General features: G+C 43.9%; 1 protein-coding gene across 1 annotated transcript in view; it reads left to right on the plus strand.

Moving 5' to 3' along the window:
- Positions 1-18,408, plus strand: part of ITGA9 (integrin subunit alpha 9) — a 275,552-nt gene that overhangs the window by 60,567 nt on the left and 196,577 nt on the right. Inside the window, exons 5-6 of the mRNA XM_069958509.1 lie at positions 2,141-2,208; positions 17,714-17,843. Of these exons, the coding sequence (XP_069814610.1) occupies positions 2,141-2,208; positions 17,714-17,843 (198 nt within the window). The remainder of the gene's footprint in view (positions 1-2,140; positions 2,209-17,713; positions 17,844-18,408) is intronic.

Genomic DNA, 18,408 nt, shown 5'->3' on the forward strand with positions numbered 1-18,408 from the left:
CCAAGCGTGAAAACAATTAAGATGTCTAAAAGTGTCAGCTCAGTTAAAGTTCTTAAAGCAATATAGGACATTCTCTGCAGGACAGTGATGCTTTGCAGGACCTAATGTAAAGATGGCATGTCTTGTTTTATTGCTTGTGAGATGTGCTTGGGAAGAAATACATTCAGCAGCAATCTCCAGGCTCTGTCTATGGAATGATAAAGTTTATAACTTGTAAAGGGGACACTGGTATTTTATTTTCCTTACTATGCTCTTCACTTTATGTTGCATCATTTTATGGACCACACGCCAGTATCTCTAGTATTTCTAGTTGTAACCTCCTAAAACATGGAGTAGATTAAAAATCATTCATGACTTTTATGACCGAGGTGTAATTTGACTCTTCATTGGCTATACTGTGAAGATAACTACCAGGCGTGCACTACCTTTGGTTAAGAAACTGAGTACAAAATACTGCTTGCAGACGATCTGTATTGTGACAAATTTATCTTTGGATCGAACCTTTTTTAAATACAGTATATGCAGTATATATTTCTATTTTATTTTTTGAATCAAAGTATATTCACATAGTAAAAAAAAACACATTGAAACCAGCATTTGTAAGCATACAGTTAAAGGCTATTTCCATAATTTAATGTTATGGCATATTGCCAAGATGTGCCTTTACTTGCTGGTCAGTGGTGGTCAGATGTCTGGGACCCCCACTGTTCTGGAGAACAGACAGGAGTCCTTTAGGTATTTTCTTGCACAACAGTACTCTTAGCAATTACATCACAGCTCAATACAAGTGAATGGGCCTGTGTTGTAATTCCCTGCATAGGGGGTGGCTAGGAAACCACATTGCTAGTTAAAAATCTAAGGATCAGTGGGGGTCCCACCAGTAAGTTACTGTAGAAATATGCCATCATTTACTGAAATGGGAAAACTCTGGTATTTGCTTTTGAAAAATTTGCCACAGAAACATCTTTTCCAGCACTCTCTCCACTGTTTCTCTACCTACAGAAACATCTCACGCAGTAATAGGGCCCTCTTAGTCCCCTTTTGTGTCCCCACTCTATACAATAGTTAGCCCCTTTGTGCTCCCATACTTAGTTATGCCTCCTTTTGGGTCCCCACACAACACTTAGACCTCCCTTTGTGCTCTTCACACTGTGTGCTTAGGCCCCCTCTTTGTTCACCCACACAATAGAGCCATTTTGATCCCTACACTGTAGTTGAGCCCTTCTTTTTGGCCCCACAACTTACTTAGTCCCCTCTTCATGACAAATCTAACCTGCTGATATGTCTCTACTGGACAGGAGACGCAGAGGAGGAAGGTATGTCTCTTATCTTCCTCCTCTTCGCCGTTCTGATGCAGTTAGTCATGTGCTCCACGGTCAGGTGAAACCGTTGGGGGCACTGTGGCACCGTTAGGAGCACTGCCCTCTCCCATAGAAGTGATCCGGGCTGGCCCACCCCTTTCTAATGACAATGAATGGAACGGCATGGCAGGTTGGATCAGCGCTGTGGGTGCCCCAGTGCTCCTAGCCATCTCACTGGACTGCGAAGCACATGACTAACTGCACTGAGGTAAGAGACATGCCATCCTCCTCGGTGTCTCCCGTGCAATAGGGACATATCAGCAGGTTAGATTAGTCTAATCTGCTGATAGGTCGCTTTTGAAAAAGAGAATAAAAGCATCATATTCAGTCCAGCTTATAGAAATGTGAAGCATTGCTGTACAAATAGGATTTCTGCCAGGATCTGAATCATAACAAATGTAAGTCTATGGGCTGCCACGGCTCAATCCGTCTTTAATTTAGTTAACTTATCCTCCTAGCTCGAATAAGCTTTAGATCTATATTTTACCAACACTGTAGAGTTATATAGTTCTTACACCATTAATGTGATAATACTTCCCACAATCTCTCAACTTAGAAGACAGCGTGACTCTGAAACATATAACTAATGTGGAATGCAGTAGTTTTCAGGCCTACATACTTGTGGCTCAGTCATTTCCCAAACTGGCGGAGGTTTAGGCTTTTGTGGTTGGGTGGTAGATGTGGTAACATATACTGTGTGTAACAAATGTTCGGCCTCACACAGCCAAAGTTAACTTCACAGACTGCTATAACTACACTGTCATTTATGTTCTTTCCAGAATACAAGAAGAAATATGGAGAGGAACATGGCTCGTGCCAAGCTGGGATTGCAGGCTCTTTCATGGAGGTCGGTAATATTCTTTACATGAACAGTTCCATTGTTAGTGTTGTTAATTGATCATTTTTTAGGAGGGGCATAAAAGGTGTTTTAGGCTTGTCCAAATATTGATGTGAAGCAGTTTTATGAGGAGCACGAAAGCACAAAGAAGTAAGTTTTAGACTAAAAATAGTTTCAGCTACTCAAATAGTGACTTTATTAAAGAATCTAGTGCGATAACCCAGTTGCTTTTTTGTAATTATCCATGGGAAATGCTGAAATCGAGAATTTAGGGGCATAATGTTTATCTTTTTCAAAGTCAATTGAGTGTCCTCACAGTTTAATGAAACCCAGGCCTAAAAAGAGGTCTGCACGTTCCTCCTGTGCTCGCAGCTGCTGTTTTAGTAGGGATAGTATTTCTACTAATATAGCCGTAGCAGAAAAGTTGCAGTGAAATCTTAACCTCTTTAATCACACGTTTCACTCCTCACCCTCTTGTGTAGGTTATGAACTTCAGATTAAAAAGCAAAAGTAGTTTAAATATTTTTGGCTTTTCTATTCTGGATTCTTTTAAGGGGGTTTTATTTACTGAATTCATTATGTAACATTTAGCTGGATGTTTTTTTTTAAAGATTTCTAAAACTATATTGCCATAGTCCAGCCCCTGCTTTGATTCTTGTGTATTTTCATCAGACTTTGTCATTGATGATTTCTGGTGTGTGCAATGTAAGGCTATGTTTACACACAGTATTTTGCTTAGTATTTTGGTCAGTATTTTTTCAACCAAAAACAGAAGTGGGTTGAAAACACAGAAATTGTGCACATCTTTCCATTATAGTTTTTCTCTGTCAGTTCCACTCCTGATTTATGAACCAGTATTCGACAGGTGAATATTTTTAGATGCAACTTTTTTTAATCTGCGTGTTTTAAGTATTCACCGAAAAGTTTGCGTAATCCGGGATTAGTGCCCAATTTATCATTTGCGAATTTTAAAAAAAGTCGCATAAACAGGCGCAAGCTTATATCTGGTCAGAACCAGGTGAATAAAATTGCGCAATTTTTTCATAGTTGTGCCTTTTTTGCACTTTTTTGTTGCCTTTTTTTTAGATGCATTTACTATGGCAGTGCTACATGTTAATGAATCAGTCACAAGATAGAACAAAATACACACCAATCCCCATTAGAATAGTTGCACTTATTAGACTCCTTAGTAAATGTCCCTTTATGTGTCAAGATAGTCTAATGGTGATTCTTTTAGGTCAGGGGTGTCAAACTCAAATACACATTGGGCCTAATTAAAAAATTGGACAAGGTTGCGGGCCAATCTTGATATTTATTGAAGCGTGCGTGTGTTGTTCCTGGAACTGTCAGAGCAGTGTGTGTCTCTTAGAGCTGTGCACTATGATAAATGATATGACATGTAAATTATAGGAAGGCAGAGGACAGGGTAAAGGAAAGCTTAAAGAGGACCAATCACCTAAAAATCACTATCCCTATTATCAAAGGAAATCTCTCCCTAAGTCTATCTATGAAGATACAGACTGCCTGTGCAGTCTGTATCTTATCCCTTTACCCAAATCTCTTGATTGCTGAACGAAGGCCGGGCGCCGCCATCTTGATGACGTCACTTTGCGTTTCACCGCTGGAACGCAAGTGACGTATTGAAGATGGCGTCGCCCGGCCTTCCAGCACCGAACAAGAGGATCAGGTAAAGTATAAGCTACAGACTGTAAAGGCAGTCTATTTATGAAGATACAGATTGCCTTTGCAGTCTGTATCTTATACTTTACCTGTTCCTCTTGTTTGCTGCAGCAAGGCCGGCGCCGCCATCTTGATTACGTCGCTTGCGTTCCACCGCTGGAACGCAAGTGACGTATTCAAGATGGCGTCGCCCGGCCTTCCAGCACCGAACAAGAGGATCAGGTAAAGTATAAGCTACAGACTGTAAAGGCAATCTGTATCTTCATAAATAGACAAAATGAAGATACAGACTGCTGTTGCAGTCTGTATCTTATACTATACCTGTTCCTCTTGTTCGGCCCGGCCGCCGCCATCTTGATTACGCTACTTGCGTTCCACCACTGGAACGCAAATGACGTAATCAAGATGGCGGCGGCCGGCCTTGCTGCCGCTGTGGATGACGGGAGCTTCCTGTCTCGAGCCGGCTCTTTTGAAAAGAGCCGGCGCGAGACAGTGAATTGAAAAGTGAATAAAACAAAAACGCGGCCGAAAAAATAAATAAAAGTATTTACAAATGTTAATTAAATAAATAATTACATTGAATTAGAAAATAAAATTTTTTTAAATTTCTTGCGTGATTGGTTCTCTTTAAAGGGGAAATCCAGGTAGAGGTTAAAAAAAAATGAAACTTCTGCAGAAGCATAAAGCATTACTTACCTATCTATTCCATTTTTGAAACTACCAAAAATCCATTTGTTTTGGGGGGTTTTGTTCTGTTTTGTGTTTCTGCACTTCCTGGTTTATCATTAGGGATGAGCGAACGGTCGGACTTTTGGTCCGACGGCATCTTCGCTCAATTACTATGCCTGCGATGCCTGCGATCCCGGGTGCATAGTTGGGTTCCCGGGAATCTGCGGGCAGGATCTTCCAGGGAATTCAAGATACATTCCCTGGATTTCCAGGGAATGTATCTTGAATTCCCTGGAAGATCCCGGCCGCAGATTCCCGGGAACGCAACTATGCACCTGGGATCACAGGCATCGCACTGGAGTGAGCGGCTTTCGGACCAAAAGTCCGAAAGTTCCACTCGTCTTTATTTATCAGTTTTTCACAGTACTACAGGTTCCAGAATGCAATGCTTTCCCTCAGCTGTTCATCACAGTCCTCCCCCCTGCCTATTCCCTGCCCAAAGCTGTTGCAGAACATCTAGGCTGTGTTCACACATTGCAGTTTCATTGTGTTACTGAATTATTTGCAGTAATTTATGGTTTCATTGTGGTCCCACCCACACAGCACGCTGTATTCTTTACCTTTAACACCACACAGCACACTGTATTCTCTACCTGTAACACCACCCAGCAAGCTGTATTCTCTATCTGTAACACCACACAGCACACTGTATTCTCTATCTGTAACACCACACAGCAAGCTGTATTCTCTATCTGCAACACCACACAGCATGCTGTATTCTCTACCTGTAACACCACTCAGCAAGCTGTATTCTCTATCTGTAACACCACACAGCACACTGTATTCTCTACCTGTAACACCACACAGCACACTGTATTCTCTACCTGTAACACCACACAGCACTCAGTTACTACCTGTAACACCACACAGCACACTGTATTCTCTACCTGTAACACCACTCAGCAAGCTGTATTCTCTATCTGTAACACCACACAGCACACTGTATTCTCTACCTGTAACACCACACAGCACACAGTTACTACCTGTAACACCACACAGCACGCTGTATTCTCTATCTGTAACACCATACAACACGCTGTATTCTCTACCTGTAACGCTGATATTGGAATAAAGTAAAGAACTTTTGAATTTTTTTTCTTTTCATTTCCACGCACATATTATAAACAAGCATCTTTTATCTTTGAAGTTGAGCCCCACAATAAGACTCTGATCCTCTCTGCCATTTAGCATCATTTACTTGTTTAATTGCATCATTTTTGTGAATACGCTGCAGTACTGCAATGACACTCACACATTTGTGAACACAGCCCTAATTTCACTGCACACTTCTGCACAATTAGAGAAATCAGTGCAACACCTGCTTCTGGCCGGTCAGAGATGGTGAATTACTAAGGGGATTGGGGGATCCAGCCAAGCCTCCTGGGACATCACGCCCTGCCCCCTGTCTGCATCATCAGCCTGATCTCAGCAAACACACACAATGTGAGACAGAGGCATGGAAGATTTGTCTCCTAAGGGGGGATAGCAGAAGGAGCAGGAAACATTGAGGATCTTTTTCACTTCCTGGATTTCTATCAGCTACCAGTGTGGCAGAACCGTACAGATACGGTAATACATTGTATAGACACATATATTTAACTTTTAATCTACTTTAAATAGAAAACAAGTTTTTCTTATCCGGAGTTCCCCTTTAAGAGAGACAAATAAACCCACCAATAGTGTCCCACATGTTAGCCAGCCCTCCCAATAGTGTCTTAGGCCGGGTTCACACTATGTGAAACACCGGCCGTTCTGTGACCTGGCCCTGTACTGGACCTGGGACCCGGGCGGTACTGCAGTACCGGATGGATGATCTTCATTTGTGCTGAACTGTGTGCGAAGCCGGAGCCGGACTCTCCATTGTGTGAGCTGTCAGTGTTGTGTGGCTGCTGTTCAATGAATAGTGGCCGCACAAAATTGACATATCGGTTTTTCATGTGGCCGCTAGGGATCCCGCCGGAGTGTATACTATGTGTATACACTACGGCCGGGATTCCCTCTGACTACAGGGCAACGTAACTGCAAATCGGCAATGCCGGCCATGATTAATACGAAAGTTGTGTTGTGTGAACATAGCCTTATATAGTAGCCAGCCCTCCCAATAGTGTTCTATATAGTAGCCAGCCCTCAATCTGCCTCGTGTACCCCTTATGGTACTGCAGGATGAGAAACACTGGCCTAGAAGGTTATAATATGGGTGGTCCGAGTGGCAATCAGTAACGTTGGTGGGCCAGCTCTAGGAAATGAATTGATTTCCTTGGTGGGCCAAAAATAATGGCACCGCAGGCTACAATTTGACATGCCTGCTCTAGGTACACATACTCGATTCATATTCTAGACTTAAGCTGGTCATACACATTAAGTAGTTGTTATCCAAACCCCACTGGCTTTGGTAGGACCAGTACACTATCTAATGTGTTTGGTGTTGCCCTGATTCTTCCCAGTGGCAAATGTTGAGGAAAAGTCGGATGGGCCATGTTTGAGCATGGTAAATCTGTTGTATGTAAATGGAAAAAGCATGCATGTGTATGGTGGGATCTGAAAGTTAGCTGTTGGTTGAGCTAGCAAATTTATCTACAATATTAATCCCTCTGTCAGGAGGCGAAGCTAAAACATGTGCAATATACAATTTGTGTGAGCATGTTATATATATATATATATATATATATATATATGGCTCAGGACTGCATAAAAATAATAATAATAACCATAATAATAATAATAACAACCCACAAGTACCCAGAGCTGCTGAGTAGGCAGAGATTGAAATCTGAACACCGGCACTGTGTGTTATTTTCTGTTTTAAAAGGGAAACTCTAGAGAGTATTGGACAAAATTCGTGCAGCAGCAAAATACACCAATATTGTTGACATGTTATGGCATCGCGACTCTGAGTATGATACACAGTTTGTTATATGCTGGCCATTTATAATTGATTTATGTTTACAAGTAGTCTATATAGATTGCCATGCTGGGTCACCTGTTACAATGCATATACAATATACATTTATTGCATTTTTCTTGGGTGGTATGTGAACCTCACAGAGGCAGGGACTTCCTTCCTAGATTTTCTGTGACTTGCATTTTTGTTATCTTTTATGTGGTGTTGCGTGGTGAGACACAACATTAATGCTAAAAGATACAAGGAAAAGGACTGATACACAGGATACAGGCTGATATAAATGCAACAGTATAATACAGCTGTTGTGGCATTGGAAAGATTTGGTTAATATTATTATTATCACTTCAAATATGATGAATGAATTTTACTCCTGGCAAATGGTTTCCATCATTGCTTCTCTTTGCTGCATATGTCTGCCATTAGCTGTGTAGGTTAGACTTGACAAGAAGAATATAGGAATAGCTTGTGGCACTTAAAATGACAGACATCATGATGGAGCCTCACAGACCCTATTAGTACTGTATGTTGTTGGTATCTGTTGTGTAATGAAAACACCACTGGGATCATCATTTCCATTACAGAAAACTCAGTGGCTAGGTTATCAGATCATAGAATGTGCTATGAGCAATGCCATAATACTAAATGACTTCCAAAAGAAAGTATGTGTCCTCTATTGTAAGGCTATGTTCACACAACGTAAGAGACCGGTCTCTGCACGGATCATCCCGGCCGGTACTTAAGTACCGGCCGGATGATCTTTCCGGCCGCGGAGCTCTGATGCGGGTGCGCCCGCATCAGAGCTTCCTATAGCACACAGTGAAGCAAGTGGCCAGAGCCGCTCACTTCACTGTGTGAACTGACAGGGCTTTCTGCGGCTGGAATTCACTGAATTCCGGCCGCAGAAAACTGACATGTCAGTTATTTGCGGCGGCGTATGGGATCCCGGCCGGAGCGCATACGATGTGTGTACGCTCCGGCCAGGATCCCATTGAAAGTAAGGCATTGTTCCAACGCGGTAAAAGTATGGCTGTTGTTGCCATGGGCAACAACGGCCGTACTTTTACGTAGTGTGAACATAAAAAAGGAAACAGCGTCCCACTCACTTAAAACCGCCTACAACCAGAGTCCACACTCCAAAGTGTACACCAAATGCACCTCAACAACCACAATAAGAAAAAGATCACAGTTATCCATCTTGGGACATTTATGCTGCTGTTTTTGTATTTTTGTATGCTTGAAATACCTTTTGATGTTTTTACCTTATGTTTTTAATTGTGTATAAACTGTCCACATAGTATCTACAACCATTGTAGTCTTCTCCACGTTTTTCTTTTTCTTTTTCTTATTGTAGTGTGAACATAGCCTAAGACAGGAAGAATCTGCTAAGAGAATTGTGGGAGCTAGTGATTTTCTTTTGATGCTGCACTTATACGGGTCTCGAGATCAGCACTTGTTTCCAGTGCCTTTACACAGCAAAACACAATCAAAGGGCCCAGGCTGCGCGAACAACCCTTGTATCATTCGTGCAGCCCTAGAAACTGACAGCACAGATATGTATGTATTTGTGCTGTCAGTTCAAAGGTTACATTCAGCAGCAGTCTATACTTACAACCGTGCTGCTTGAGATTCGCCACGTCTTTTTCAGTCCTCCAGTCTGGCCGACACTCTTATCCTCAGGTCCCGCCTCCTCTGGCTGTAAATCATTCTGAAAGAGGTGGGGCCTGAAGATTGAGGACTGGAGAAGAGATGCTAGATCACAAGCAGCGTGCAATATGAGAAAGTTCTTCTTACGAGATGAGGTGGACTAACTGCTCTCTGAGGGATTGGGTTACTGTGTGACACCCCCTTTACACTGTGCAAGCAGTAGTGAACTTAGATATGCCACCCTTGAGTAAGAAATACAGAAATCAGAAAATATACTAGTGGTCCCACTAGTATTTGGGGGGCTGTGGGATACAATCTGTTGGTGGCTGCACATATATACACTCTGTGACATCCTCTTAACACTGCAAGCAGTAGTGAACTTAGATATGCCGCCCCTGAGTAAGAAATACAGAAATCAGAAAATATACAAGTGGTCCCACTAGTTTTTGGGGGGCTGTGGGATACAATCTGTTGGTGGCTGTGCCTGTACACTCTGTGACACCCCCTTTACACTGTGCAAGCAGTAGTGAACTTAAATATCCCTTGAGTAAGAAATACAAAAATCTGAAAATATACTAGTGGTCCCAATAAAATAGTACTGAGCACATCTTAGGGCTCTGTATGTAACACCTAATGTCCCCTTTCTGCCAGCAGCGATCACCACAGTGTGCTGCTCAAATCGTGGTAGCTGCACTGCAAGTCCCAGCCAGTCTGTAGTAATACAATTTGAAAACGATTTGAAGCCCTTACAAGGGCTGTTTGGTTGTTTCGCTAGTATTCCCTGCCTACTGGAACGCTAATTTCCTCCATAACGCTCTCCCTGACCAACAGCAGCTCTATGGGTCCCACGTGATCGCAGGATGTACCAAAGAGTCTCCTGCATGTTAATTGGCTGAGAAATAGCGCCCAAACTTACAGGAAATGGGTGATGAGATTTTCTCGAGTATTGTGAGATGCTCGTCTGAGTAACGAGTATCATCGAGTACCCTAATGCTCGAACGAGTACCAAGCCCGGACAAGCATGCTCGCTCATCACTATTAGTAACTATAAAAAGCTACCTGAGATGCATTGGAAAAATAACTTTTTGTTTTAGAATGTTATGGCATATACAACATCTTCATCCAGTGATCAAGGGTGAGAAACAGTGAAAAACCAAGGATCTTAAGTAGTGCTTCAGCCCAAGTATTCCAATGTTTGTGACGTTCTTGCAGAAGCCACCACTTAGGTCTTGATGGCACATCATAGTGATACAGCACCACTCCCTATAGTGGGAACCCCTTTGATGTTATCAGAGATTGAAATTATCAGATCTCTGCACTTGCTATAAACATACCTGTTGTAGATTATGCAATGTTTTCATTTCTCCAGCACTTTTCAGCATTTTTATACTAAGTGCAACGGGACAGAAAAGGAAACAGGTGGCAAATTGGAGAATAGTCTATGAGCAGAAATCACTCATGTGTCTGATAACAGTTACAGCTCTATCAGCAGCAGATGCTTCCTGGTGTCTCTATGAATTGCATCCAAATGTACTTAACCTCTCTAACCAGCAAACTTTCCTCACCACCCATGCTGAACTTGCCTTTCATGTTTAATGGCACATTTACGGCAGATTGTGTGCACTCTTCTAGAAAGGTTCTATAAATATAGAATTGGGCGTTAGCCACAGCTTTGTATATGATTAGAATATGTAAGAATTTTGTGTATAGTGCATTTCACATGTACATTGCATTAGGTTCACTTCAGCATGAGTGTTTCCAGATACGCATTTGGGAAATCTTGATCTCTGATGATGCCATCTTTGGGTTTTTCTTTTTTCTAGCTAAAGATTCACTTGTGTTAATCCTTAATAGTACATATTATTTTCCAACTGAAATGAATATATATATATATATATATATATATATATATATATATATATATATATATATATACATATATATATATATATGAGATCTATTAGCATTAGCACTTACCTCCTCAGCTCCAGCGCTGATGCTCCGATACCACAGCTCTGGGTGCCTCCTGGTTAAAGAGAGAACCTGGGATGTGACGTCCCAGGCCCACTTAGGCAGTCAGCGGCCATAGCGGTGTCCTGCCCCAGTCACCGTTTGGCCGAGCCAATCATATGGACCTGGGAGTGGTGCTACAGGGCAGAAGGATAGGTAAGTTTCCTTTCTGTTTTTTTTTTTTTGTAATGTCATAGGACGCCTCTTTTAATGCTTCTTACTTTGTAAAGTTTTAGTACATTGAGTTTTAGTTTTTAGAAAAAAGTATACCTGCAAGCACCTTCTTAAAAGGGTATTCTGGGAAAAATTTACTTATGGTAAAATAAGGAGATCATGGAGATCCGACCCCTAAACCCCCTGACAATCTCTTTATTGGACCTCACCTGCTGTGTTCTGAATAGAGACCCAGGTCGTCACATGATCCGCGGCTCTATTCATTCCTATGGAGCGACAGAAAGAGCCAAGTACACCGGAAGAGAGCTGTACTCGGCTCTTTCTGTCACTCCATAGGAATTAATAGAGCTGCAGGTCGCGTGCCGACCCGGGGCTCTATTCATAACAGAAGCGGCAGGGTACGATACAGAGATCGATGGGGGTTCAGGGGGTGCAATCTTCTTCTTTTCCGCTATCCTGTGGAAAGGGGAAAAGTTCATTTTTTTGGAATACCCCTCTAAAATTATTTTTTAATGTATAGACGCTGATCTTATTTTCTTTATAGCATAAAAGTAACTGTGCCCTGTGTTAAGGGTTATGGTGCAGCAGGATTACTCATTACCAGTGTTTGTAAATGTGCCCCAGCAAATCTCATTTTCCCTTAAAAGCATTAAAAAATTCCATAGAGCTGATAGTTTCCAAGAAAACCATTTTATTCTCCCTGCTAACAGAATGATGAGCTTTGGCCCTTACTATTGTCAAATATCTGCTCGACATTTCTAAACAGATAATTTCAGATCCAAAGCAGATGTCCTCAACCTAATTTTATACTGGGAAGGTGACCATTAAATGCCATAAAGATGTCATCAGAATCCAAATAAAACAATAAAGAGAGGAATTTAGGAATTTCAACACTTTTTATAGATCATGTATTTTCTCTACATCTGTCCTTGCTGATAATGTCTCCAAACGAATTACAGACTTGGTTATAGAGTAGCACCTGCTTATTGCTCTCTCTCCCTGGAAATTTTGCCCTTAAATGATCAGCAAGTCTCTTAGGTTTATGGGGTAAGAGCTTAATAAGGACATTGGATCGGCATTGAAACGCGTTGCTCTTTTCTACTGTACATTTTATCGGAGTGTGCAATAAAGTGGTACTTTTATTAGCAACAAGAGTCCCCCTGCGCCAGGGCTGAAAGGTTCATCCAATTGGTCCTTGTAACATGTTCTACATCAAAATAGCAGATGATAACAGGCTGATTCCCTAAGGTGTATGGGGGCCTCCCGTCTCTTTTCTGACAGATGATGTCAAAAGTATGTTGGATATCAAAAGCCTGGTCCTCTTCCCCTTTCCTCCCATCTCCAATTAATAATATATTAATGTTCGAGTTGATTGATCAAGCATAACCAAGAAATATTAAAGGCAAAAGGCTGCCATACAGTCCCTACATGTACACACTGACAGCCCCCCCCTACATATACACACACGGGATGATTTCATAGGTAAGTCATTTAAAGCGACCCTGTACCCATAATCTGACCCCCCCAAACCCCTTGTACCTTCAGACAGCTGCTTTTAATCCAAGATCTGTCTTGTGGTCTGTTCGGCAGGTGATGCAGGTATTGTCCTAAAAAAATACTTTTAAACTTGAAGCCCATGCCAAACGGGAGTATCTGTGCCCTAACTTTGCACAACCTCTCTGTCCCTCCTCCCTGCCCTCCTTATCATTAGGAATGCTCCAGGCAGATTGCCTCCTATTCCCCACCTGTGGCAGCCCATGGGCTGGATCATTAAGGATCTGTGCAATGTTCAGCATGGAGAAAATCTTTCAGTGGCATTCCTAATGATAAAGAGGGTGGGGAGGAGGGACAGAGGGGTGGTGCAAAGTTAGGGCACAGATACTCCCGTTTGGCATGGGCTTCAAGTTTAAAAAAATTTTTTTAGTACAATAACTGCATCACCTGCCGAATGGACCGCAGGACAGATCTTTGATTAAAAGCAGCTATCCAAAGGTACAAGTGGTTTGGGGGGGTAAGACTGTGGGTACAGTGTTGCTTTAACCTATCAACTGTTTTTTAGGAGAGTGGAGGCATGATGTTTCCAGAATTAGAAATTTTGAAATTAGAATTTAGAAATTAAGGGGATTAGCAGAGGGAGTTCTTTTTATACTCCTGTTCAGCCAGAGTGGTTGCTGAGAGCACACCTTTTTAGTTCATAACTTAGTTCATGCTGTCCGCAGATTCTGCCATTTTCTTAGTCTGAACTAGGGCTGGGCGATTAATCGAATTAATTCGATTAATCGTCCAGAACGTTGAAATCGATTTGATTTTTTGTGAAAATCGTAAATTCGATTTTCACAAAAAATCATTTCGGGCTGCGGTGCCGGGGAGGAGCTGAGAGAAGGGGGGTTGCGGTGCAGGCCGGCGGGAGAGCCGTAGAGGGGCGGTGTGGGTGAGCGGGGAGAAGATGCTGGGTGGCCAGGCTGGAGAGGGGCGGTGCAGTGCCGGCGGCCTCCAGCCACTGACAGCGCCGCCGCTGACCTGCCCCCGCCCCTTCCACTGAGCGTCCCACTCCCCTCCCGGCCAGATATGGAGGTCCCGGGTCTGTGGAGGAGGAGGCCGCAGGGACTACAGTAGGTGGTGATCGCGGCGCTGCTCGTCCTGGAGCTATACAGCGGGAACGGGGGGCTCGCTGCAGACCCCCGTTCCCGCTGTATAGCTCCGTGACCCGCAGCTATGCGATCACCACCTACTGTAGTCCCTGCGGCCTCCTCCTCCACAGACCCGGGACCTCCATATCTGGCCGGGAGGGGAGCGTGTGTGTGGAGGTGAGAGGAGGAGGAGATGTATGTGCCCTCCTGCTCCAATCACCTCCAGCTGCACCAGTCACCCCCCAGTCCCCTCAGTGTCCCCCCAATCCCCTCATTGTTCCCTCAGTGTCCCCCCTTCAGTGTCCCCCCCGTCCCCTCATTGTTCCCTCAGTGTCCCCCCCCCCCCGTCCCCTTCAGTGTGTCAACCCCCAGTCCCCTTCAGTGTCCCCCCCCAGTCCCCTTCAGTGTCCCACCCCAGTCCCCTTCAGTGTCCCCCCCGTCCCCTCATTGTTCCCTCAGTGTCCCCCCCCGTCCCCTTCAGTGTGTCAACCCCCAGTCCCCTTCAGTGTCCCCCCCCAGTCCCCTTCAGTGTGTCCCCCCAGTCCCCTCATTGTTCCCTCAGTGTCCCCCCCAATCCCCTCAGTGTTCCCTCAGTGTCCCCCCAGTCCCCTCAGTGTCCCCCCCATTCCCCTCAGTGTCCCCCCCAGTCCCCTCAGTGTCCCCCCAGTCCCCTCAGTGTCCCCCCAGTCCCCTTTAGTGTCCCCCATTGTCCCTCCAGTCCCCTCAGTGTCCCCCCCAGTCCCCTCAGTGTCCCCCCAGTCCCCTCAGTGTCCCCCCAGTCCCCTCAGTGTCCCCCCAGTCCCCTTTAGTGTCCCCCATTGTCCCTCCAGTCCCCCAGTGTCACCCCAGTCCCCTTTAGTGTCACCCCAGTCCCCTTTAGTGTCACCCCAGTCCCCTTTAGTGTCCCCCAGTGTCACCCCAGTCCCCTTTAGTGTCACCCCAGTCCCCTTTAGTGTCCCCCAGTGTCACCCCAGTCCCCTTTAGTGTCCCCCATTGTCCCTCCAGTCCCCCAGGGTCACGCCAGTCCCCTTTAGTGTCCCCCAGTCCCCTTTAGTGTCCCCCAGTCCCCTTTAGTGTCCCCCATTGTCCCTCCAGTCCCCCAGTGTCACCCCAGTCCCCTTTAGTGTCACCCCAGTCCCCTTTAGTGTCACCCCAGTCCCCTTTAGTGTCACCCCAGTCCCCTTTAGTGTCCCCCAGTGTCACCCCAGTCCCCTTTAGTGTCACCCCAGTCCCCTTTAGTGTCCCCCAGTGTCACCCCAGTCCCCTTTAGTGTCCCCCATTGTCCCTTCAGTCCCCCAGGGTCACCCCAGTCCCCTTTAGTGTCCCCCAGTCCCCTTTAGTGTCCCCTTTAGTGTCCCCCAGTCCCCTTTAGTGTCCCCCAGTCCCCTTTAGTGTCCCCCAGTCCCCTTTAGTGTCACCCCAGTCCCCTTTAGTGTCACCCCAGTCCCCTTCAGTTTTACCCCAGTCACCCCTCATCTATACCTGTACTACTACACCCCTTATCCACTATACCTCCACTCCTACACCCCCTATCCACTATACCTCCACTACTACACCCTACGTAGATGGAGGCACAAACATGATTTCCTATACTATATGGGGCCTCTGTTACACTGGAAATCAATACAGTTGTTGTCTAAAATATTAAAATAGTATCTGATGCTGCAGGGAGAAAATGTTCTGTTTATTTAGCAAAAAAGGAAAAAAAAATCGAGATTTAAATCGAGAATCGTCAAAAAATTTAAAAAAAATCGAGATTTTATTTTTTGCCCATATCGCCCAGCCCTAGTCTGAACAGTTACTTAGGACTAATTCAACAATATTTCTATAGTTATCAGCGGTGCTGCGTGTATCATAAATCACATTGGAGTCCCAAGGAGATGGTATTATACACTGGTAGCCAGCAGACTCACCCTACCACTGGAGCCCATTTCTGCAGCCTTGTTTCAGAACAGTTCTGTCCTAGTGTCCAGAGATTGATCAGCTGAGGAGGAGTGTGCTGATTTAGCTATGAGCTGCCCCAATTAACTCCTTCCGCCCCTGTGGAAGAGGGCTACAAAGCAAAACAGGCAGAGAAAAAAAGTATACTGTCAAGAACTGGCTTCCAGCCTCAAAATACACCGGTGCTCTTGCTCACCCAAACCTTAAAACAGCTCAGCGCTAGCTGTGTAGCCACGGACGCTGGCGTTGCAGACCCCGCCATCAGCCTTAACTGCCAGCAGTCAGATTTTTATAGCCCAGTGTTCTCTCACCCCTCGTCCCTCTCAGCAAGGGGAGGGGATGCACATAAGCAGAGCCCCCAGCCTTCCCGGGAGAATGCAGCGCCCCAGACACGCCTGAAGGATCCACCAACTCCTGGGCCCGGCATCTTCCACAACCGCCAGCACCTCCGGAAGGCTAACTCCCACCGCTGCCTCCTCCACCATCTGCCTCCTCTTCTCTCCATTCCAAGTTCTCATCAGAGGCCGGCACGGTGCAGCCCGGCATCCCAGCACTCATATGGGCAACTCAGGGTTCTTATCAGCAGCTCAGGATCCTCATTCAGCAGGGAGAGAGAGCAATGTGTGCGACTACTCAGTCATGCCGCTAGCCACACCTCCCCCACATTCTAGTTTAAATTTTTTTTTAGTACAATAACTGCATCACCTGCCGAATGGACCGCAGGACAGATCTTTGATTAAAAGCAGCTATCCAAAGATACAAGTGGTTTGGGGGGGGGGGGGGGGGGGGTAAGATTGTGGGTACAGTGTTGCTTTAACTTATCAACTGGTTTTTAGGAGAGTGGAGGAATGATGTTTCCAGAATTAGAAATTTTGAAATTAGAATTTAGAAATTACATAATTTAAATGCTGTAAAAACGGTAATATTTTTAAACCGCTAAATCACCACAGAATAATTTCTAGTTGTGGTTTTCCCCCTTGCCATTTTGGCATAATCTATATTTGACATATGGTTTAGTTAGCTTGGTATTACAGCCCATGATGTGTATATACAGATGAACATTTCCTGCCTGAGCAATGTCCTTTCTAGTAAAAGTTAAAAAAAAATTGTAAATGAATATTTTTTTTAAAGGTTTTCAGTATTAACATTACAGGCATTGTTTTAAAATAATATTAAAAGAAAACAAAGTAAAGAAGAACCAAATCCAAGAAGCTAATGTAAGAGCAAAGCTTATACATGGGATATCATAGTAGTAAGCAAAATATGTTACTTCACATGTCAAGTTGTTTATTAAAGAATAAGCCTGCAAAAGGGGGTGGGGTGGTGGTGGTCGGGTAGTAACAGTGTACCAAAAAAACACACAACTCACTGTATAACTTGCTGCATCCGCTTATGTTTAATGTACAGATATATAATGTGTGTTGCGGCAAGTATTTGATTCCCAGTGAGAACTTTTAATAAACAGCTGTTATGTATGGGGTGTAATTAGAGTCTATAATATATGTACCAGCATGTCTGTGAGCTAACATATTATAGCCTTAGTGACACAACAGAGGATTGAAGTGGAAGTATTTTACAGAGATAATAATAATAATGACAATAATAATGACTAATAATAGCATTGATGACGTTGTTGAAATTTGAGAAACAGTCAGCCTGTAGCTCTCTGTCAGTAGCCTGTGTTACCGGGGGTGCCACACTTGACACCGCCAGCTAAAAATATGAAACCATTATTCTACATTGTCAGGTTTTGTTGCCATAAATACTGTAGTATATTTACACTCTTATTTTTCTTTCTTTTTAGGATCTGGTTGTTATGGGAGCACCAGGATCGTATTACTGGACAGGCACAGTTAAAGTACTGAATCTCACTGACAACACATACTTTAAGCTGAATAATGAAGCTGTCATTGCCAAAGGTTACACATATTTAGGCAAGTGTCTCCTTCTCAGTTAAAGTGGATCTGTCAACCCCTTATGAGTGGCACTGGTGTCTTGTCAGGGTATCTCCATTGGAAAGACGGTATTTTTTTACAATTAGATTTTTATTCATTATTAGGCGAACACACAGCAAAATAAAAACAAAATGTGTCAGTAAAAATAGCTATAAAATGCGATTGCATTTGTAAATCTAAAAATGTATCACTATGTTAAAAATGTCAGCGTGTTTATATATTGTAAATTTTTTTTTTTTTTTTTTTTTACAATATGCTCACAGACATTGTTCCATAGACTTTAAAGCAACTCTGTACCCACAATCTGTCCCTCCTAAACTGCTTGTACCTTCAGAAAGCTGCTTTAAATCCAAGATCTGTCCTGGGGTCCGTTCGGCAGGTGATGCAGTTATTGTCCTTAAAAACAACTTTTAAACTTGCAGCCCAACGGCCGTGACCTAGATTGTGTGTGCATTAGGCTGGCACAACCTCTGTCCCAGGCTGTGTGGGAATTTAGCCTCATAGTCACATTGTAAACACGTGATTTCGAAATTTAGCATTTCAG

This window comes from Dendropsophus ebraccatus, chromosome 2, assembly GCF_027789765.1.
Source record: "Dendropsophus ebraccatus isolate aDenEbr1 chromosome 2, aDenEbr1.pat, whole genome shotgun sequence".
In the NCBI taxonomy this organism is placed as follows: domain Eukaryota; kingdom Metazoa; phylum Chordata; class Amphibia; order Anura; family Hylidae; genus Dendropsophus; species Dendropsophus ebraccatus.